General features: G+C 42.1%; 1 protein-coding gene across 5 annotated transcripts in view; it reads left to right on the top strand.

Moving 5' to 3' along the window:
• The window catches only part of LOC106610670 (protein quaking-A), a 93,684-nt gene extending 69,174 nt beyond the window's left edge, over positions 1–24,510 (top strand). Inside the window, exons 5-8 of one of the 5 annotated variants that reach the window (XM_014210118.2) lie at positions 13,489–13,576; positions 15,118–15,396; positions 19,837–19,911; positions 20,985–24,510. In XM_014210118.2, the coding sequence (XP_014065593.1) occupies positions 13,489–13,576; positions 15,118–15,396; positions 19,837–19,911; positions 20,985–21,001 (459 nt within the window). In that variant the 3' untranslated portion in view covers positions 21,002–24,510. Of the gene's footprint in view, positions 1–13,488; positions 13,577–15,093; positions 15,511–19,836; positions 20,471–20,984 lie in introns of those variants that run through there. The other 4 variants (XM_014210115.2, XM_014210116.2, XM_014210113.2 and 1 more) reach the window with 4 other exon arrangements.
• Positions 24,511–24,771: the final 261 nt, after the last annotated feature.

The following is a 24,771-nucleotide window of genomic DNA, read 5'->3' as shown; positions in this document are numbered from 1 at the left end:
GTGTTGCTAGTGGCAGAGACCATGTGAGAAATGCTGTCTCGTGTGTTTAGGAAGGACAGTAAAGGGAAAAACACATTTTCTCGCCTCAAATTCTTCCTCAGTAATGACCCGCTGTCTTTCTGGCAGCCCTGAGCACGGCAGAATATTGATAGGGCTACTGCTGAGCACCAAGGCTGCCCACTCGGGCCCAATAAAAGCTCCTAATAAGCCCCATACATCCAGCCAGCACAGTGTCAGGGCCTGCTACGCTAATGCGACTCCACCACAACTTTCCCTACAAAGTTACTCGCCACTGTAACCTATGACAAAAATATGTGACTGTACTCTGGAGTCTGCATTGTCAGCGGAGGGGCGGAACACCTCTGGTTTGAGTTCCTAATCTGACTGTGGCTGGTTTGGGTCGACGCTAATGTCTGTGAGGGGGTTTAGCATGGCTAATGAGGATAGCGCTAGGCTAGTTAACTGACATGTCTTAAGTGAGGGGGCTTTCTGGGAGTGAAGGGAGGGTTTAGTTTAGACAGGCTTGTGTAGTGTTGCAGGAGATTGCGTTTTTAAGTCTACTGGGAGATGAACAGTGCTTGGTGGAGGCTGCTGCTGATACTCCAGACGGTGAAAACAAAAGAAGGTTGCCTTCGAAAAGTGCGGCGAGACTTGAAATGACTACTGCACTTGCTCTCTATTATTCTTTCAAAGAAATTCATGTTTGTAAGTAGTTGGTTGATTGGAAGTTTTAAAGGGGGATGAACTTCATGGTTGTGACAGATTTGGGTCTCGTGAGTTTTTTTTCAAACCAGAGTATGTGAGCGGAGTGAGTCCAATTTGACTGGGGCGCCTAGCGAGTTTCCCAAAGGCTGGAGCGTTAGCCTTCTCGCCCGCTCCAGTACTGCTCCAGTAGCGCTCACTTCACAAGCTCGGCATGCCCGGCCCAGCGTGCATTTGTAGGCTAATATAGCCTCTTTCTTTAGCTACGGTCATGGAGTTTGCTAAATATTTAATCACCAAGACCTGCTCAGTTAATCCTTACCATTGTGTTGCTGAGTTGTCATAATGCTGCAGCAAATGTACATTATCCCAGGGCGTTGGCAGGCACAATGTAAGTAACTTAATTTATGTCCCCCTAACTTCCCTGAATGCCTCTGTTGATCATACAGCTATTGTATGCAGTAATCGTGTGCTTATGAACCAGTGTTATATTGTTAGCACTGAGGCGGTGTGCCCTAGTAGGAAGTTAACAAAGAGGCAAGTCAAAGGAAATGTAATCGCTTTTATTCTGAATTCTATATTGTAAAAAGTGAATATTTTTCATGCCATGAGGTACCGGATCCGGCCAAATAGGGTCTGAAACTGGAGCGGTGCCAGGTCCTGTTCCGGCAGGATCTGGCTCAAATTAAGCACTGGTAAAGACTAGATTAAATAGAAAAATGTCTGAATGGTGAGAACATTATCACTTGTGAATGATGCATTTTTCTTTGCAACTTTTTCAAATGATATGCTGATATGTTTTGCATCACAACTTAAAGTGGCCAAATAACTCAATTGGCCTACAAAGCCTGGTGAAACGTGTTCTTATAAGCCCAGTCATTGCACAATCGCGTGTGAGAAAAGTGTTTTACTTGCCACTATTTAAAAGAGGATCCCAGCTTTCTCATGCTGCTATATTTATTGTTCAATTCTTAAAAATGAAGCACATCCGCTTTACAAATTGTGTAGCCTACCTGGCATAAAAATAAAAAAAAGTAACTGCACTGAACCTCCATTCGCTATTCCAGTGCAGGCTATGGGATTATATAAACCAAAAATTGTGGGCCATTCTAAATTTTAAAAAATTAACATGTTAGCAGGGTATATGTAAAGACCAGATTAAATTGGGAATGCTGCGTTATTATCAAGTGCTTGTCAAATTGTGAATGAGACTGAAGTGTGTGCAGCCTGTGCAAGAAACTGAGCAGAGCGCTTCCCTTTTCACGCAACTTTTTTCCAAGTCATTATTCGTTGCATCAGCCTTGGGCTATATATTAGAGGTCGACTGATTATGATTTTTCAACGCTGATACCGATTATTGGAGGACCAAAAAAGCTGATACCCATTAATCAGTCTTTAAAAAATATATATAATAATTGTAATAATGACAATCACAACAATACTGAATAAACACTTATTTTAACTTAATATAATACATCAATAAAATCAATTTAGCCTCAAATAAATAATGAAACATGTTCAATTTGGTTTAAATAATGCAAAAACAAAGTGTTGGAGAAGTAAAAGTGCAATATGTGCCATGTAAGAAAGCTAAAGTTTAAGTTCCTTGCTCAGAACATGAGAACATATGAAAGCTGGTGGTTCCTTTTTAACATGAGTCTTCAATATTCCCAGGTAAGAAGTTTTAGGTTGTAGTTATTATAGGAATTATAGGACTATTTCTCTCTCTACGATTTGTATTTCATATACCTTTGACTATTGGATGTTCTTATAGGCACTTTAGTATTGCCAGTGTAACAGTATAGCTTCCGTCCCTCTCCTCGCTCCTACCTGGGCTCGAACCAGGAACACATTGACAACAGCCACCCTCGAAGCAGCGTTCCCCATGCAGAGCAAGGGGAACAACTACTCCAAGTCTCAGAGCGAGTGACGTTTGAAACGCTATTAGCGCGCACCCGGCTAACTAGCTAGCCATTTCACATCGGTTACACCATGCCTAATCTTGGGAGTTGATAGGCTTGAAGTCATAAACAGCGCAATGCTTGAAGCACAGCGAGGAGAGCTGCTGGCAAAAAGAAAGTGCTGTTTGAATGAATGCTTACGAGCCTGCTGCTGCCTACCGCTGCTCAGTCAGACTGCTCTATCAAATCATAGACTTAATTATAACATATTAACACACAGAAATACGAGCCTTGGGTCATTAATATGGTCGAATCCGGAAACTATCATCTCAAACAAAACGTTTTTTCTTTCAGTGAAATATGGAACCGTTACGTATTTTATCTAACGGGTGGCATCCATAAGTCTAAATATTCCTGTTACTTTGCACAACCTTCAATGTTATGTCATAATTACGTAAAATTCTGGCAAATTAGTTCAACGAGCCAGGCGGCCCAAACTGCTGCATATACCCTGACTCTGTTGCAAGAGAAGTGACACATTTTCCCTAGTTAAAAGAAATTCATGTTAGCAGGCAATATTAACCTCTATGGGCTAGGTGGGACGCTTGCGTCCCACCTACGTAACAGCCACTGCCAGCCTGTGGCGCGATTTTCAAAACCTTAAAAATCCTATTACTTCAATTTCTCAAACATATGACTATTTTACAGCTATTTAAAGACAAGACTCTCGTTAATCTAACCACACTGTCCGATTTCAAAAAGGCTTTACAACGAAAGCAAAACATTAGATTATGTCAGCAGAGTACCAAGCCAGAAATAATCAGACACCCATTTTTCAAGCCAGCATATAATGTCACCAAAACCCATAAGACAGCTAAATGCAGCACTCACCTTTGATCTTCATCAGATGACAACCCTAGGACATTATGTTATACAATACATGCATGTTTTGTTCAATCAAGTTCATATTTATATCAAAAACCAGCTTTTTACATTAGCATGTGACGTTCAAAACTAGCATACCCCCCGCAAACTTCCGGGGAATTCGCTAACATTTTACTAAATTACTCACGATAAACGCTCACAAAAAGCATAACAATTATTTTAAGAATTATAGATACAGACCTCCTCTATGCACTCGATATGTCCGATTTTAAAATAGCTTTTTGGTGAAAGCACATTTTGCAATATTCTAAGTACATAGCCCAGGCATCACGGGCTCGCTATTTAGACACCCGGCAAGTTTAGCACTCACCATAATCATATTTACTATTATAAAAGTTTGATTACCTTTTGTTGTCTTCGTCAGAATGCACACCCAGGACTGCTACTTCAATAACAAATGTTGGTTTGGTCCAAAATAATCCATCGTTATATCTGAATAGCGGCGGCGTTTTGTTCGTGCGTTCCAGACACTATCCGAAATAGTAAAGAAGTGTCGCGCGCATGGCGCAATTCGTGACAATAAAATTCTAAATATTCCATTACAGTACTTCGAAGCATGTCAACCGCTGTTTAAAATCAATTTTTACGACATTTTTCTCGTAGAAAAGCGATAATATTCCGACAGGGAATCTCCTTTTCGGCAAACAGAGGAAAAAATCCCAAAGGCGGGGGCGGTCGGGTCACGCGCCTAAGCCCAGTGTCCCTTGATGGGCCACTTGAGAAAGGCGATAATGTGTTTCAGCCTGGGGCTGGAATGACGACATTCTGTTTTTTCCCGGGCTCTGAGCGCCTATGGACGACGTGGGAAGTGTCACGTTAGAGCAGAGATCCTTAGTAAATGATAGAGATGGAAAAGAAGTTCAAGAAATGGTCAGACAGGCCACTTCCTGTAAAGGAATCTCTCAGGTTTTGACCTGCCATTTGAGTTCTGTTATACTCAGACACCAAACAGTTTTAGAAAATTTAGGGTGTTTTCTATCCATATGTAATAAGTATATGCATATTCTAGTTACTGGGTAGGAGTGGTAACCAGATTAAATCGGGTATGTTTTTTTTATCCAGCCGTGTCAATACTGCCCCCTAGCCCTAACAGGTTAACTAAATATGCAGGTTTAAAAATATATACTTGTGTATTGTTTTTAAGAAAGGCATTGATGTTTATGGTTGGAGCAACGCGTACCTAAGCGATTATATGCAACGCAGGACAGGCTAGATAACTACACATGGTGGTTGATATTACTAGTTTAACTAGTGATTATGATTAATTGTTTTTTATAATTAGTTTAATGCTAGCTCGCAACTTATCTTGGCTTCTTACTGCATTCGCATAACAGGCAGGCTCCTCGTGGAGTGCAATGTAAAGCAGGTGGTTAGAGCGTTGGACTAGTTAACCCTAAGGTTGCAAGATTGAATCCCCGAGCTGACGAGGTAAAAATGTGTCGTTCTGCCCCTGAACAAGTCAGTTAACCCACCGTTCCTAGGCCGTCATTGAAAATAAAAATGTGTTCTTAACTGAGTTGCGTAGTTAAAAAAAAAAAAAACATTGACCAAAAATAACGATTTCTGGTTATGAAAACTTGAAGTCGACCTCTAGTGTATATATTTTGATTTCTAATATTCTAAAGTTGCATAAGTAACTGTACATTAGCATATAGAGGACCTGTTTCTTTGTTAAGCCACATGTGGCCACTCACATTTGTCAAAAACAGCTGTTAAATTGTATTGTTCTTACTATAACATACACATTTCATGGTATTTATTTGCAAAGCTTGCCTGCTAATTGAACTAGTGTAGCCCACAGAGATGCTAAACGTGTTTGTTAATTAACGATCAATTACCGTGAGACACATTCAATTAACTGCCGGTCACCGGCTGACAATGTAATGACCGCCACAGCCCTAGTTGTACTGCACACCAGATACTGAATGGTTTTCTGATCCAGGCCCTGTGACTAACAGATGCATGTCTGTGTTCCCAGTCATGTGAAATGCCTAGTTTAAGTTAATTGACTGATTTCCTTATGAACTGTAACTCAGTAAAATCTTTGAAATTTGTTGCATGTTTATTTTTATTCACTGTAGTTACTTTTTGGGTGTTTAATTTTCTCATCCTCCCTCACCCTCTCCCTGGTGAGTTCTTGATCAGTCTTGGCACGGTGGCGGGTAATCACTTTTCTCCAGATGTTAGTTTAGGAGGAAAAGTAAGGGAGGAGAGTATGATGAGAAAAAACAGCTGCCTGTATTCAGGCACCCCACCCCCTTGTTGCTCAACGTGAAGTCATCAGTCTTTTACCACACCCTTTACTGTTCCTCTACTTTATTTTCCCTTTCATTCGTCACCCCTTACGTTCTCTGCCTCATGGCCGTGCCCACCACTCTGTGTGGTAATAGTCGTTTAGAAAGCAACCTGACCTGCGCCCATCCTCTCCCCTTGTTATGACTGGCAGCTTAGACCAGTGAAGAAAAACAGAGGTAACAGCGTGTCAGGCCACTGGGGATTGTTCTCCCTACATTCCCTGTCTCTCTTCCCCCTCTCTCGCTCCCCCTCTCCTCTCTATCTCACGAAAGCAGGGGCCCCTGCCAGACTTGAGCAAACATTTTTGCGTCGGCACGGCAGACTTGAGCTAGCGCACCCGCCAAAGTCAGGACAGCTTGCTCTGTTTATCTGAGGGAGAGGGCAAGGGTGTGGCCCTCCAAACATTATGATACATCTGTCACTCTCTTGGTTTGTGTCAGACTGTGTGAGAGCACGCGTTTGATTCCTGATGCCTCGTGTGACCTCATCCGTAGGGCTGTCAGGTAGGCAGAGGGATAACCTCTTTGCTTCCCCCACCACCACCCTTCCCCTCTAATAGCTTTTATTGCTCCACTGATTTCACAAATAGGTCTTATTGATTGAATCTGATTCCTGTGGATAGAGCAGTTTTATTGAGTGGCTTTTGCTGATAGACTGTGTGTGACGGTAAAGGGGGAAACCTTCACTCCTTGTCCATCGGCGCTTGTCATCCAGGCCACATTTCTCCCAGGAATTGGGCAGCCCATTGCCTTTGAGATTTCTCCCACACTCTGCATCTCCCGTCCTGAATGTTTGAGGAGACCGGGGAGTGTGAGTTCCCACTCGAGCGTGTATTGTGATGGCACTACGGTCACAAGGACATCAAACATGTAGTCCCTTCAGCCTGGCACATGAAACATTTAATTCAGGAGACTGAGTGCTTTCATAGTTGACCCACTGCTAGATAGAAGTAAGCCAGTAGACACCCACTTTCTGTAGCTTTAGTGTGACCAAGTTCCAACTCTCAAATCACTCCGTACAATCAGTGTTATAGTAGTAAGTCATATTTATAATAGCCTTGTTATGTTGACTAATGCAGTGGCGTACATGCATTTGCTTCCTTGTGGCCATTAGAACATTTTTAGTGGTATGACGAAAGCTGCGCCAGCAGGATTCCTGAGGTGTGCCTGCCCGCCCAGAGTTTTACATTCTGTTTGCCTCCGCTCTCGGGGCACGCACACACACACTAGGCATACTTCGTTTTCCTCTCTGCCACACATGCACACACCCCCTCCCAAGTAGGATCTGTATACCCTTGCCTCTGCTGCCCTCTATTTTTCCTTTGCGTCCCTCAAAACAGCGCCTCCACCTGCAATGCTATGCAGAGCTGGATAGATGAGGATGGTGACACCCCTGTCCCGGGAGCCTTTTTAACCCTCCCAACCTTCAGATCAATCATCCTTTGGCTCTTTCCTGTCCCTGTCTGCCTGCAACTCTCTCACACCCCCCTCCCAACTACACACGCCTAAAACCAGCCAGGCCCCTTCTGAAAGGGAAAACGACTTTCTAACGCTCATTATTCGCCCTGCATTTTAAAAGGTTAACCGCGTCAACGAGCATTCAGGTGTGCTGCGAGGGGAAACCACCCAATAGTTATTCAATCTCACGCTCCAACATCTGTCCGCTCTCCAGTTTGCACATTAAACAGAACATTGTAGCCGTGTTCTAAATGTGGTACCGGCAACTCACAGTAGGCCTTTGTTTGGGACAGAGGGTAGAGTAAAGACTGAGTGACCTTGCAGACGCCTGAGGCGAAGACTTTTGTGGGTCTCAACACTTACTCAGTTCTCTAACCAGGGTCAGATTCTACTCCGCCAGTCTGGCTCCGTGTAAAGGCTTTTGAACTTTTTCTCAAGAGCATCAGAAGAGCCCATCTTGATTCGTGCCACGTTTTTGTAACCGAAAACCACATGTGCAACCGAACACACTCAACCTCGCCGTGACTGCTTCTCAGTTTTTTGGGGAGGGCTCATTAGTTTTGTCTTAACATCACCATTGGCTCAGATCCAAACAGACTGACAGTTTGGGGCCAAAAAAGGAGCAGAGAAAGAAAACAAGCTGTCTCGTTCCTGGGACTCATTTATGAAAATTCTTCCAGACTGGAGAAGCAGTGTAGAAGGTCAGCGGGGTCACAATTTGATTTAATTTGCGACGGTAAAAAGGGAAAGGCAGACGACGGAGAATCTTAACAGAATGGGTAGATGAAGACGTTCACGCTACCGCAACCACCTCTGATTGGCAACTAAAAATGGGCTAACTGGGCGCTCTGACTGGGCATGTGTGGGAATGATATACAGTGTGTTCGGGAAGTATTTGGAGCCCCTTCACTTTTCAACATTGTTACAGCCTTATTCTAAAATGGATTAAATCGTTTTTTTTCACCCCCTCATCAATCTAAACCCACTACCCCATAATGGTGAAGCAAAAACAGGTTTTTAGATTTTTTGGGGGGGGGGCAAATAAAACAATTATCACATTTTACGTAAGTATTCTGACCCTTTACTCAGTACTTTTGTTGAAGCACATTTTGGCAGCGACTACAGCCTCTCGTCGGCTTGGGTATGACGCTACAAGCTTGGCACACCTGTATTAGGAGTTTTTCCCCATCCTCCTCTGCCGATCCTCTCAAGCTGTCGGGTTTCTCCAAAGATGTTCGATCGGGCTCAAGTCCGGACTCTGGCTGGGCCACTCAAGCACAGTGTGCTTAGGGTCGCTGTCGTGTTGGAAGGTGAACCTTTGCCCCACCTCAGGAAGGTGAACATCCTGAGTGCTCTGGAGCAGGTTTTCATCAAGGATCTCTCTGTACTTTGCTCCGTTCGTATTTCCTGCAATCCTGACTAGTCTCCCTCTCCCTGCTGCTGAAATACATCCCCACAGCATGATGGTGCCAGGTTTCCTCCAGACGTGACGCTTGGCATTCAGGCCAAAGAGTTGAATCTTGGTTTCATCAGACCAGAGAATCTTGTTTCTTATGGTTTGAGTCCTTTAGGTGACTTCTGGCAAACTCCTCCAATTGGGCTGTCGTGACTTACTGAGTGGCTTCCGTCTGGCCACTCTACCATAAAGGCCTGATTGGTGGTGTGCTGCAGAGAGAGTTGTCCTTCTGGAAGGCTCTCCTATCTCCACAGAGGGATTCTGGGGCTCTGTCAGTCACCATCGGGTTCTTGGTCACCTCCCTGACCAGGCCCTTCTCCCCTGACTGCCTAGTTTGGCTGTGCGGCCAGATATGGGAGTAGTCTTGGTGTTTCCAAATTTCTTCCATTTAAGAATGGAGGTCACTGTGTTCTTTGGGACCTTGAATGCTGCAGACCGTTATTGGTACCCTTCCCCAAATCTGTGCCTCGACATAATCATGGCTTGCTTTTTGCTCTGACATGCACTGTCAACTGTTGGACCTTATATAGTCAGGTGTGCCTTTCCAAATCATGTCCAAGCAATTGAATTTACCACAGCTGGACTCCAATCAAGTTGTAGAAACATCTCTGGAAACCGAATGCACTGGTGCTCAATTTCGAGTTTCATAGCAGTGTCTGAATACTTATGTAAATACGGCATTTCAGTTTTGTATTTGTAATGAAATTCTTAACCTGTTTTTCACTTTGTCATTATGTATAGATTGAGGATATTTTTAATCCATTTTAGAATAAGGCTGTAACGTAACAAAACGTGCAAAGTGAAGAGGTCTGAGTACTTTCCGAATGCACTGTATGCCTATTCACCAATTTTTATTTATTTAATTGGGGAAGTCGGTTAAGAACATTCTTATTTACAATGACGGCCTAGGAACAGTGGGTTAGCTGCCGCCTTCAGGGGCAGAACGACAGATTTTTACCTTGTCAGCTCAGGGATTTGCTGTAGCAACCTTTCGGTTACTGGCCCAACACTCCAACCACTAGGCTACCTGCCGCCCTTATACATGGTACTCGTCATGTTATTTTGACCACCTTCCATGAAAATGTGCCTTTTCAATGTTGGCGAAAAGCTGTTGAGTCACATTTTCTCAATTATGAACTCCAGTACCCTTCCTGACGTGTAATAGTATAATCAGATATCATACAAATTCTATTTATGTACAGCAGTTAAATCTGACATCAGCACTATGGCTTTCCAGCCAATGACTATTGCGGACCATTGCGCACAACCTAGTGTGTAGTCTGAAACCACAGCCTTCAGTTGAGACCAGCCACTGTCTCTCCCTGTTCCCCTTGAAAGGTGTCTCTGGGGAGGTCTTTACTTTGAGCTTTGCTCTCTGCTGCATTTTTTTCTCTCCCCACCTTAGCCTGATTGAATAGAGCAGGAAACTTTTTTTTTAAACCAGCTGTTTACTCCAAAGAAACGCGTGTGATATTAAATGGTGCGCCTGCATGTCAATCTGGCCCCCGTCTTTATTGCTCCGCCGTTAACAGCCTTGTCCTCCTTTTTATCGAGTCTGAACAACCTGGCCAAAACATAATCCTGTCATGACAATGGAGCTCTCGAGTCTGCTTTTCGAGAAGTAGAGGCCTTCATGGGTCAAAGATGGACCTGTTCCAAAAGGGACACGGGGATATCCCACCCGGACCCAATATGCATAAATATATGTAATTGTTTTTAAATAGACCCGTTCCAAATGGACCCGAGGACAACTAGACCCGTTCCGTATAGACCTGGTTGTATCCAGACCCGATCCGAGTGAGGGGAAGCAGCAGCAATACATTTTTAAGCTACTTTATTAACCGGAGCCGAGGAATCTTGTGGAAGGGGAGGTAGAGAAGTGACGCTCTAACAGGGGCTGTCTGTGGGCTAGTGTGAGCAAGTGACATGGTGAAGAGACCGCAACCAACCAAGCCGGCTCACGCTATAGTAGATTAACCCCTGACATCCAGCGAAAAATTTTATCGCCATTAGCATAACAAAATGTAATATTTTTTTTCAAATATAGGTCTGTTATATCGTTTTATAGATACACCTCTCCTGAATCGAACCACGTTGTCCGATTTCAAAAAGGCTTTACAGCAAAAGCAAAACATTAGATTATGTTAGAGTATATCGTAAAAGTAGCCACAGCCATTTTCCGACACACCACATGCATCACAAATAACCAAAAAACAGCTAAATGCAGCACTAACCTTTGACAATCTTCATCAGATGACACTCCGAGGACATCATGTTACACAATACATGCATTCTTTTGTTCGATAAAGTTCATATTTATATATAAAAACAGCATTTTACATCGGCGCGTGACGTTGACTAACTATTTTCCCTCAAATGCGTCCGGTGAAACAGCGCTACAATTTACTAAATTACTATTCGAAAACATTTTTAAAATGTAATATTGTCATTCTAAGATTTATAGATTAGCATCTCTTGAAAGCACCTGCGATGCCAGATTTAAAAAACTTTACTGGGTAATCACACTGCGATAAAAGGGGATGCGATACTCAGAAAAATAGGCTACCGTTACCGGTCAGCGCCATCTTGGAACAATCGCATATCAAATCTACTCTTGTATACTATTGTCAATAATCCCTTACCTTTGATTATCTTCATCAGAAAGCACTTCCAGGAATCCCAGGTCCACAACAAATGTATTTTCGTTCGAAAAAGTTAATCCTTTACGTCCCAATAGCTTGTTCTTGTTAGCGCGTTCTGAAGGCTGCTCCAAAACTTCCGTCGGCCGCGGGACTCCTCTTTCAATAAAATGCATTTTTGTATTTATTTAGGTTCGTTCAAACATGTCAAACGTTGTATAACATAAATCTTTAGGGCCTTTTTCAACCAGAGCTCCAATAAGATTCAAGGGGGACGATTGCATTGTCTTTCAAAACGTTTCGAAAGGGGAGGGTAGCCAGGGGCGCCGGCGTCATAATGGTGATGGCCCTCCTCATGTGACCACTTTCCACAGCGTCTCATTCAGTCAGTTTTCACAGTAGGAGACTCAAACCACTTTGTAAAGACTGGGGACATCCAGTGGAAGCAATAGGAAGTGCTCAATGAACCATTGCTCACGGTGTGATTAATAGGCAAAGTGATGAAGTTGAGTCCGCAATTCAGAATTCCACATCCTGTTACGATCGGTCTCGGGGTTTTGACTGCCATATGAGTTCTGTTATACTCACAGACACCATTCAAACAGTTTTAGAAACTTTAGGGTGTTTTCTATCCACAAGTATTAATTATATGCATATCCTAGCTTCTGAGTTTGAGTAGGAGGCCGTTTTAAAATGGGCACGGAGTTTTTCTAAAATCGCTGTTGCGCCCCCTATCCTAGGGGAACGCCAAGAGGTTAATAGCTAGTTTATCATCCAATATGATTACGTAGTACCGGTCTTGACTGCGTCAAACTGGGAGAAGCTAGCTAAGCTACTCAAGGCATGTGCCTTCTCGTCCTACCCCCCCCTTATTTAACTAGTCAAGTCGGTTAAGAACAAATTCTTATTTACAATGACGGGCCAGTAACCCACTGTTCCTAGGCCAACGCTCTAACCACTAGGCTACCTGCCGCCAAACGACTCCATTCAAATTGTAAGTAGCAGCCTACCTGTTGTCTCTTGGTCATTGTAACCTATCCTCCTTTTTCATTTTAACTCCATCTTCCATTGATTTGATATCTTAACTTTGGCCACACATGGAGGCTCTGACTGTAGCCTATTGCCACTTTGACTTATGATTGGCCAACAAGCTACACACCCCACTCTTGTGAAAGCAAGAGCAGCAGCATAACTTATAAAATGTTTCTACTGCAGCAGTCACGTTCCGATCTGAAATGTTCCTTTCGGACAAGTCCGTTAATTACACATACCCATGACAATCATATCAGATCCGACCCAGACCCGCGACATTTAGTTCTGGATCCGGACCAGCTTGGGTCTGAGATCGGGCCTCGAGTATTCCGGTACAGGTGCAGGTGTGAAGTCTGGGGGGGGGGGGTCCTTTCCTGTGTCTGTCTGCAGCCTTAAATATCTTCTCTGTCTGCTGAAATCACACTGGTCTGACTTTATTACGCTCCACTACCTGGAAAATCACTGCATTGTCATGGTTATGGAGGGTTTAGTCACTTCAGGGGGGAAATGGCAGGCTCAGGAAGGAGGGGGCGCTAACTTAATTGCTCTACATGAAGAATTTCACTTGACTAATTTGGGTGATAATGAGAGGCAGCGCTTTTGTGTTTATTTATCCAAACATTAATTGACAGGACTGACATTAACTGGGCTGTTATTGCGCATTTGAGTGCGCATGAGAACCCCAAAAATACAGTATCTTGCTGATAGGGTGGTGGTTTATGCGTAAGTTTTCCCTGCCTAATGTCTGTCAGCGATTTTAGCAAAACGTGAGATGCAGCAACATGACAATGGTGTTGTAGCTCATCTCAGTGCCTTCCACCCCCATGCAACTTGTGCTTATGGAGAGCGAACTGGGGTGTATTCACTAGTAAGCAAACGAAACAGGAAGGGACCTGCCTGAGTTTGTCCAATAACTCTCGTTGCAAAGGGTGTTCCGTTTACATATTGCTACAGTGTGCACTAATGATTACACCTCTGGTTTTTCTGTCCCCATGTCCCTCTTGCAATAGTGGCACAGTGAAATGACTTGTCAGTTGAAATGACTCGATTGTTTGTTCCAGGCGGAAGGAGAGGATAATCTGAAGAAGATGCAGCTAATGGAGCTGGCCATTCTCAATGGGACATACCGTGACACCAACATCAAGACACGTAAGCTTTACAACCACATACACGAAGGTCCTGTTTCGATCCACATTGACTAACGTGACATTCAAAGCTTATCATAATCCATCTTATTATATTGACGGGTAAGAATCTCTTAATGACCACAGTGAAGAAGAAATGTAACATGCTCATGATATACTGTGTGCCACTACTAGGTTCATATGTGTCTTGACCAATTTCTTTTGTAGACTGCACTTTTCGCTGAAGTGTTGTCCAACCAGTGTCTACCTACCTCACAAACCACCTGCATCAAAGTAGAGCAGTTTCCCCTCCATCCCTCCCTCTCGCCGCTCCCCCCTCTGTGCCCCTTTCCCTCCCTCCCATATGGATGCAATCACAATTTGTTGCAATCTCGGGGTGGTTTCTATATGCCTTCAGCGCATCGCAGAAATCACTGTCATCTCTGCATGATGTAGTTCACGCATCTGTTACAGTTTTGATTTCCAATCACCGGTGTTACTTTCTGTAGAGTTCATCTCACCCAGTGCTCTTGCAGTTTCTGCACTTTCATGCCTGTGATTTTAAATAAATTCATTGCAATGTATTTTATTTTAATTTTTTGGGGCGACTGCTTTCGATTGACCATTTACTGTTTACATTATCATTTCTTACTGAATGATATTAGTAATGGCGATACATTTATTTGTTTTGCACATTTGGTCAGTCCAAAAGGCTTGAAGTTTTTAGAAATGTTTTATTTATTTGACGTTGGTTTGTAACCAGCCACTGGTCCAGACATTGGTGTTATCTCCATTGTGTTGCCAGACTAGTGATACTTAGTGTGAATTAGCCTAGACAGCCATTGAATCATGGGCCAAAAAGCTACATGTAAAACATTGATTCAGTCGTCCCGGCCGTCAGTGAATGTAACTGTTGTGTGGTACGACGTTGGAACATATGCAAAGCCATTTGGACAATCTTTTATTGCTTTTGTCAGCCAACCAAAATGGTATCAGTGTCATGTAGAGGACTGGTGTGAATCTGAACTGTACTTATATATCCAGTATTGGCCAATATCAACTAGTCGGTCCGACTCAAGGCCTCATAGGCCCAGAGTCGTCCAATAGACTCAATTGTCTTTTCTGGGGATTGACCTAATCCTATTGGTCCATATCAGAAACTGGCACTCCTAGTCTCCTCTGTGGCCAGTGGCTTAATTTCTGTTGCCTTGTGTATTTGTTTTGATCACTTGTGCCGTCCGCAGTACATTAATTTGGGGTTGTCATGGTGATTGGTATGCTTAATATGCTCTGTGCATTGGGGTAATGGCATCATTTTTAGCCACTTATCTATTTTTGGTTTGCTGGTTCACCTTGATCATTGCATGGACTAATTTTCCTTTTTTGCCTCCCCCTCCCTTTCCCCCTACCCCCTTTTCCTGCTTTTTGTATTTTCCCACCTGCTTCTCAACCTGTGATTTTGGTCACCCACACCACATCTTTACCCCCTTGTCTTGTATCTCTCTCCATCTTTCTGTCTTTCACTCTTTTTGCTTATGGCAGACCCCCTTGCGTTCTCTCTTGCAGCGGCGGCAGCCGCTGCTCAGGGCCCCCGCCTAATACAGGCCCCCCAGGGGCATATGATGGCCCCCCATCAGCAAATGAGGCCCCCCACACCGGGAGGCACCCCCATCATGAACATCATCCGACAACCCCAAATGCAGGGCATGTTGCACAACGGCACCCCAACCCTGGTGCCTCCCTCACCGGAAGGCGGCATCATCTACGCCTCCCCGTACGACTACCCGTACGCCCTGGCACCCACCTCCCTGCTGGAGTACCCTATCGACCACAGTGGGGTTCTAGGTAAGCGACCCTGGGGCCTGGGCGGCGGCCCCTTTAGCCCTGGACAGGAGGGCAGCTTGTTTTACCCGGGGTTTTTGGACGCGGCTTCGATGAGCCACAGTCAGGACTTAAAAGGTAAATATGTCGTATCCAGCTGAAAGAAAATAGGGTTGTTATTGGTGTTGACCTTATGACCTAATGGCTAATAAAGGGCAAGGGGGACAGGGATTTATTTTCTTCCAGTTAGACATTTTTGTGTATCTCCCCACCAAATCCTTCTCCTGGCTCAAGTTTTGTTGCCTTGTCTGAGAATACACACACACACTCTGACACGGACATGCATGATTGCACACACCCGCGCTCTCACCTTTTTATGCACTCGTAAGAGGCAGATTCAGTCTGGCGGTGGCTCCCCCTGGATTTCAGCAGCTTTTGAAATAATTCAGTTTTTCCCCAGCTAGCTCTGCAGCTCTGGCCTTGATGCCAGGAGAAAGTCCCTTTTGTCCCGGCAGGGAAGTTCATTAAATTTACTGTCCTCATTTTTCCATTTGTCTCAGTTTTCACCTTCTTGAACTTCAACTTAGTACAAGCCACAGACATTCCCCAGTCATTACATCAGTTGTGGGAATTACATTCTGTAGGTGCCAGTGTATGCAATATGCTGCCAAAGAAACATTTTCAACAAAATAGACGATAATGACTAACATTTGTAACCGACCACCTTGATTCGGTCTTACGCAGCAATTGTTTTAAACATTTTTATTTTTTTACATTGTTCTTCAACTTATATACAATTTTCTAGCTCTGAGTCTACTTTTATCCAATGAGAAAGTAATTCTGCTTTGAAAGTTGATTAACCTGTTAGCGGGACACCTACGACAACATCCGGTGAAATTGCAGAGTGCGAAATTCAAAATACAAAAATCGTAATATTATACATTCATGAAAATACAAGTGTCATACATAATTTAAAAGCTTAACTTGTTAATCCAACCGCGTTGTCAGATTTCAAAAAGGCTTTACGGCGAAAGCATACCGTGCGATTATCTGAGGACAGCTCCCCACATCAAAATACTTTTTCAACCAGCACAGGTGTCACAATCACAAATGGCGAATAAATAAATCACTTACCTTTTGAAGATCTTCCTCTGTTTGCAATCCCAAGGGTCCCAGCTACACAATGAATGGTTGTTTTGTTCGATAAAGTCCTTTATATCCAAAAAGGTCAGTTTAGTTGGCGCCAATGATCTCAGTAATCCACTCGTTCAACATGCATACAACACGAATACAAAAAGTTACCGGTAAAGTTCATCCAAACGATGTTTCGAATTAATCCTCAGGTACTCTATCTAAATAAACAATATTTAAGACGGAGAATAGTATGTTCAATAGGGACGATAACTAATGAAGAGCGTGCACCTCATTCACGTGCCAACAAGACTACTTTTCTAATGAGACACCTTGTGTGGCCGTAATCACCCCCAGACACACCTGGCTAACTTGATGGTCATGTAATCATCTGGCGACGTGTGGAGTTTATATGTATATCTAGCTAGCTAAACAATGAACCGCTATAATCCCAACTCATACTACCAACCAATACAAACATTATCATAGCTGTAGTATGAATCTACAGGTATCTAACCAGGTTTGATGTTAGCTAGCTAACATTAGGCTATAACTAAGAATGCACATGGATTTCTGATTAGAATAATATTACTACACAGATCATGCACACAACGCTAGCTAACAGTACATTTTTCAATAAATGACTTTCAGACAAAATTAAACTTATCAGAAAATCTAGCTAGACTCTTACCCGTGTACGTGGATGAATGCTTCACGGCAGACGAACCATTTAACTCAGTTTTGTTTCTAGCTGCTGTTTGGCCAGCGTTGTCCAGTCACTCCGGTTCACACTGACCGTGGCGTGTGCAGGAAGTAGCTAATCACTTTTCCAACTAATCTGTTGATAGTGCCTGCTAAATTCAGGGCATCAATGTTGATAAGTTGCAACTTTTGTAGTTATCGGTGGCTAACGTTATATATTTCAAGTGGCGTGGCAGAAAGTACTATCAACACATACTGAGCTGCTCATGTTAAACAAGCATGCTACATGGCAGACCAATCCAAACTCATCTCCCGGCATGTCCAGCCCATCTCTAGCGGGAAGGTTCTTGCCTTTTTCCGTGGCTAAACCAACTGGGCTTGTAATTTTAACAATTTTAATTTGTATTAGTTTTTTTATTAAGGCCCATGAAAGTTCACATGCTCCAGAATGCATTTCTGCCCCAAAAATGTATTCTAGTTGACGTTAAAATGCCTCTCCTGTGAAGTAGTGACGTGCGACATACGCCTAGTTTCCTGAAGTCATATTTTATGGAGGCTGTTGCACTCTTAATTCGACCAAATAATGAGTGTGCCACAGCATACTTCATTGAGTTTCGACAGATGACTTCCCTGTTTGTGCCACTGCCTTCATTAATCTGACGTCGGTGGGAGGTGCTAAACTGACATATGGAATTATTTTAAGATGGACATGGATTATTTAGCTTTTTGATTTCAGGACCCCCTTTAGGTATCAAATTGAATTATTTGATAAAATATTGATTTTGGCCTTAACTACTAAAGTCCATAGAAATGCATTGAATAACACATTCAAAAATGGCAGAAAGGACAGTTCAAAAATGTGTAATAAAGTGTCTGCCCTAAATCTACAAGATGTGTTAAAAGAAAATAACGAAACTAGCTTCATACTTCCATAAATAAAAAAACTGGTACTGGTTACCTTCAGACGAGTCCTGTGACAATTGTGGAGGTCGTAAAGCAAAATGGAGAATCTCCCCTTTCCATAGTGATCATAATAGTCAAACCATTCGGAAGCTACAGACGTTTGTAAGAAGACTTATTTTCGGGATGTCTCATGGTCTGACACGCACCTTTTCCAGCTCTGCCACCTTTCACCACAGATGCAGAAGTGTGACACTGGCTGATGCGGAAGTGCGACATATTTAATGCTGAACAAAATCAATTTAGCTTCAACTGACTTTTTGGCGGGGAATTTTTAATGCACCTTAAATTCGACTTTAGGAGGTAAATGAGGTGTTGATCCTGACATGTTAGCTGACCTGTGTCGGTGCGTGTGTGAGGGATGGCTCTGGGAGCTGTTGTGTAGTACAGAGCCTACTGGCTTTTCTCTCTTTAACTTGGAGGGCACAGCAGCTTAGTGTGTTTTATTTACTTGCCGTATTGATCGGTGCCTTCAAAGGAGACCCATTGGAACACCACCAATTGGCTCTACTAGCGCTGCTCAGGCCTTAGCGTTAGGAAACCTCAGAACACCTGGTGCTACAGATTGGAATGTGGGCGGGCTGGCGTAGCCATCAAGCATCCCTGTGAACCATTGCAGTTTTCCTACCTGCCAGGGCTGTTTGGCTGTTTTCAAATGTGATGTAACCATCGCTGGCCCATTCCATCATAGAAACCTCCCCAAGCCTTCTGATCCTAGAGATAACATTCTGAGTTAAGTCTCCTTTAAAGTGTTCACTTGATGACTGCAGCTAAGAGCAGTATGCGATTTGACTGGATGCCCAGATGGTTGTCATGGTGACCCATTCTGTGGGGACGGCCACCATTTAGCCAATGAAGGCCTCTGTCACAAATCTCTTTAAACGCTCTCTGGGTAATGAAGAGCAGAGAAATATGGCCACCCCAGCATCACACTGTTTCTCTCTCGCCCCGAAATCTGGGAGGCCATCCTTCCCCGGCTCCAACTAAATCAGAAATATTGACAGTCGGATAAAAAAGCCCAAGCGATACGACCCCTGAGTCCTGAAATTGTTTTGCTGACTGCACCTCGCTCTAGCTAGGCTTTTAGACCAACTTCATTTTGTGTGTGTGAAAGGTAAATCCTTATCTCTATGCACGGTCACAGTTCCTATGCAACCATACAACAACCTTACTGAGACACAGTATTTTACTATATTTCCGTGTGCTATCCAGACCAACCATGCACTAGGATAATTGAAATATCTGTCTTCATTTGTGACAAATATTCAGTGGACTGACTGCCAGTGAGTAGATTGACAGAGATGTGAGAGAGCCAGGTAGTGTCTCGCACTATCCAGTTAGGATCTGAGCTGCTTTGGATTTTCACACCCTACAAAATCACTCATTGTTCTCAATCCATCTCCTGGAACATGTTTTTCTTCTAGACAGCCTTAGTCCCCTGTCCCCCTGCCTGCCGGTTTCAAAAAATCCTCTAACACTGTGTACTATGGAATTTTATTACCTAAGTTATACTTTTATAGATATCAAGTTAAAGCAAATGTGTTTTTTTCCTATGCATTTTCTATACATGTCTGAATGTTTTATATATAATGTATATGTGTATTACTGTAAGACTTGTTTTCCCTTCCTGAAGTGAATGGTTTCTAACCTTGTGGACCTGTTGCAATCTAGGTGCAATGGCTACTAAAGTGAGACGGCATGACTCGCGGGTCCGTCCTTACCAAAGGATTGTGACCGCAGACAGAGGTTAGTTTAGTCTCTAAGATGCTTAACTTTGACTTGATTGCATTGCCTTATATTTGAGTTATTTTATTCACCACCTTCCTTTCTACACACGTACACACACCACCTAAATGGTTGACTGTGGTATGCACATTGTTTACATAGTTCTCACAGTACTCCATATAACTATTTCAATGCTCAGGCAAAAGCGATCTTGATTGCTTTGGTTTACATGAACTGTGACCCTTGGTGACAGAACAGGTAGTACACGCAGTGTTCAAGCTACATTTTCTTAACATTCCTCTGAGATTAAATCCTAAAATAGGTCAGACTTGTTCCATACATAATAAATGTTCTACTTGTGAGGAACAGTGGAAAGCGACTAAACGCTAACTGGAAAAAGTAGACAACACTACAGTAGCCTCGTTGCTACCATGCACCTTTTTGTTTTTTTGTCTTCGATTGTCTCGATTTGTTTTGTTTATGTAAAACTGACATACTTAATCTAAGCTAGGTTACATTCTTTCTCCGGTGTATTTTAAGTATTGGAAATACAATTAAAAAAAATACCATTTCAGTTGTACACGAGGTACTGTAATTTTTATATTCCTGTTTTTTATAACAAATGTATTTATGGCTACTGTATATAAGTATACTGATAAATAAAGAGAAGGAATCGGGGGAAAAAAAGTGATTCATCGATTCATTACATAACACTAGTTACTGTTATTCCTTGCATAACACTAGTTTAAGTCTTCTTACCACTAATCACACTTTAACTTGCATTCCAACCACGAAAAACTAAAACACTTATTTTATTTGTTTACTTTGTACGTGTATGTTTTCTTTGCTTCTGTTTGTGGGTACTGGGAGCAATGTTGCGTTTTGATTTAGGTTGGGGGCTTGGTAGTTGTGATCATGATGTAACAACGTCATGACTAACAAGATTAGCTGGGTTTGTTTCTTGGCGGGAAATTAGGAGGAATAAAAGATTGCATTCATTTTATTGTTAAAATGATGTCTGTCTCTTCTTGCTGACACTAATATCCTTTCTATCTTTTTTTCCTTTGTTTGTTTTTTTGTTTCTAACCACCTAGCCGCCACCGGCAACTAACACATGACCTTCTGACCTCTGAACTCTTCACCCAATGACGAGCCGCCCCAAGCCTGCCTGCTGATCAGTTAACTGGTAATTGCCTTTTGCTAGCTTCTCGGATGCAGTGAGAGGGGCGCCTGTCCGTACAGTTACCCTAACATGTTTTTGATAAAACAATTTGGTTTTTAACAATCTATCATACAAACCCAACAGTTGCTTTTTATTTCTTTCTGTTCATTGAGTTGAATTCCCATTCTTTTTCTTCATGAATCACAAACTGGGTGGATGTGTATGTATTGTTACTAATGAATCTGCACTGAATTTATATAGCAATAAAGATCCCACCCTCCCTGTCCACAACCCCACCCAGACCTGCTCTGATTCGGTGACCTCACTAGTATTCACTAAACAACGCTAAATGGGAACTGAACCCATACTGTCTCTCCCAAACATGGCCTCATTCTCCATCCAACATGCAATGCCAAGTCCCTCATTCCCTTAACCCCACCCACCCAATCCACACCTACTTGCTGGCAATGAAAGAAATGAAAGGAAAGAGAAGAGAAGCTACACTCCAACTTGTTAATGTAGTCCTGTATTTTGAAACTCTGAGACTTAATGATATGCTGACACATTCTGGGTGTGCCCTGAACAGCTGTCTGTTAAAAGCATGGCTAAATTGATTGCAAATTGAGCTTATTATCATTTGACTTGTTTCTTTGGTTTTTACTTGATTTTGTTTTCTCGTTAATACACTTATTAGCTCTGAAGAACTAGCCAGGTGAAGTAGGTTGTAAGAACTCAAAATGCAGCTTTTGCGGTGGCAGGCCTATCATGGGCAGTTAGCGGAAGCTAGGAGGGGTGCTGGGGAAGAATTGTGATGAGGTCTTTTTATTACTATAATGAAAGTAGGATGTGTTGAGGGTTAGGGCACAGTGGAGCAATGGATATCTAGTTAACTAGCTACTGACCTTAACTATGCTCCTCTACACTTCCAAGTGTATGTACAGTGCCTGATGATTTGGAGAATCCCAACGAATTATACGAGCTGTGATCTAAGACAAAAAAAGTATTAAGTGTGTGTGGAATTAGCCAAAGGGTTTCCAGTTGAATTATATCAATATCTATCTAACTGCAGAGGGCGTGCTGTAATTTTAGAGCTTGAAAGGATGTGATTTCGTGCATGTTTAAGTGTGAGTTGACAGCCAATCAAAAAGATGAAGGTTGTTTATCACACAAAGCTCTAGTTTCCCATGAAGAAACAAAGCTGATTGACACTAAAGAGGGCTTCTGGTGGGGGGGATCCTTATAGTGAAGTTTTGTAAATATACATTATTCATTTTTTCTTTTGTTTGATTTTGCCTCTTATTTTTGGTTGTATTTTACACCCCTGCCTAAAATCAATTTTCATATTGTGTATCAGCATTTGGCCAATTCTCTTTGCTAGAATATTTTGTAGTTTTCTTTAATCTCTTTCAAATTTGATACCAATCAAGTCATTATGGGGTCATGATACTTGCTCTCATGCAAATAAGAATCTATTTGATTTTTTTTTGGGGGGGGGGGGTTTATTTGTAGCTCTCGCCATACCATTTTGAAGTCCCCCAATTAGCACATCCACAATGTGTCTCCATAAAGTTATAGTCCAGATCCTTAGCCCATGACAGTTTCTAAATCTTTCTCAAGAAAAAAAGAAAAAAATAGGATGTGAAAGCCATGCCTGCCTGTTCAGATTGCTTTATTTACATACCTGTTATATATGTAGATACCCGTCATTGCATATTAAAAAGAGAACACAATTGGATACTTTTACAGGGTGCTGGAGAAGAGAAATATATTTTTGGCGATTTTAGCTTTTTATACTTCACTTGCAGTTACAAAATATAAAGAAAAAATGCAACAAAAAAATTGTGTAGAGGAAAAAAGGTGGTGATGAAGATGCTGTTACTTTGGATATTATTGGCTAGGAAAATAAAGACCAAAATAGTCATACCTACAAACGTTGCAAGGATGTAAGGGTTACGAAGCGAGGGAGAGACTTTCAGAGAAGATAGAAAAAGTGCCTTATCGACGGTCGTTTCTTTTTCCGTGTGTTAACATTCTGTTCGATAATATCCAGCACCAACGAGAAATGCGCAGAGAGGAACGGCTTCTGTGATAAGCTCTTAGGAGTTGAGCAGGGGAGCTCCGTCGTTATTGCTGAGCTACTGAAGTTATTCTATGCAAAAAGAATAGCAGTCGTATGACCAGCTAAAATATGTGCCATGGTTTGTCTTCCCAAGTATAAGTTAAGGTTTTTGTTTTACGATTCTTTTTTACCCTCTGAACAAGTTGTATTTCTTATTTCTCTGCGTTTTGAATTAGATTATCGCTATTGTTGTATTGATTTCTGGTTACTGTGATTATTCTACCAAGAACAAACTGCCAATAGCGACGCAGTCTGCCAGGACATCTTATTCATGCGAATAAATGAATGACATATAAAATAAATGAGTAACAGGAGAAGAGACATTTGCGTGTATACCAATTTGTTTAAAAAAAAAATGTCAATGCTTTCCCACTACAGTTTGGTAATGACTTCAAGCCCCAAGATGAATTTTCCAGATAGTAGTCCAGAGCTGTTTTATATTGGAAGGGGAGGCACATGATGATGCTTGAGCTGGATGAAGTTTATTGATTACTATGTCTTAGGCAAATGTTCCTGCCACAATGTGCGTCAGTGCCAATTCTGGAAGTGATCAACATGCAGTATACCGACTAGAAAAGGGGCCTTACCTCTTTATGGCTAACACATTTGACTTCACAACTAAGCAGTTTTCCGTTACTGAAACAAAAAGGACTATATCTAATTACAAATAAAGTATATAAAATCAATTGAGACATTATGGATTATTAAATAGTTCACCTTCCCTGGCAGTCTGACACTTTATTTTTCTCATACATGCTGTCACACAGAACATGGTAATGCATTTTTCAGTGTTTATGAATTCTTCTATTAAAAAAATGCAATATTAAAGTGGAGCAAGAGATGACAATTCAGCATTTTGACAGTATTAAGAAATATTCCCTCTGCAATGTTACGCTATGTCATCGTGTAAGGTTGGTTTAGTCCATGTGTATGGTGAACTGTACCGTATTCACTCTGGCCTGCCTACTACATGTATGATAATGTAATTTACAGCCATTGTTACAGGTTTATAATGTATTTTTCTAATCTCATTTTATATGTATATTATACAATCTTTTTTTTGACTCTTTTTTTTTGGTGCCCACTGCAACTTGTTTTTTAACCCCCCCCCCAAAAAAAATCTTGAAATCTGTCTCTAGTGGGGAGTGTTGACTTTACTAGAGTTAAATTTGGTTTTCTTGCCAAATCCTAGCTTGTTTAACTCATTAGTGACTTTATTAGTTTTTCTTGTCATAAGTATTTTTACATGCTTGCATTTAGTTTTGATGGTGTATGCTGTTATTTTTCTTATTAACCCCTTGGCATTTATTTTAATAAAACATTCTTAGTAAGAATTTTACTAACTTGCTGATATTTTTTTGTCTTGTGTTTTTAACCAGTTTTATGAATGTACTACCTTGGTCTGGTTCACGGACTAACACAATTAAAACTGGTGTCTGGCCACAACACATTCACACATGCGCATTTGTACACAGCAGCATTCATATTTGCACGCACATACACAAGGAGAATACTCATACAAAAACACTGTCTAACTGGAGCCTGTGCACCTGCTATACTCTTCATGCGCACAATTCCAACACTGCTGCTATGTCTCGTC

This window comes from Salmo salar, chromosome ssa09 (assembly GCF_905237065.1).
Source record: "Salmo salar chromosome ssa09, Ssal_v3.1, whole genome shotgun sequence".
NCBI lineage: Eukaryota > Metazoa > Chordata > Actinopteri > Salmoniformes > Salmonidae > Salmo > Salmo salar.
The sequence above is the reverse complement of the archived record's forward strand: the minus strand, read 5'-3'. Positions and strand labels throughout refer to the sequence as shown.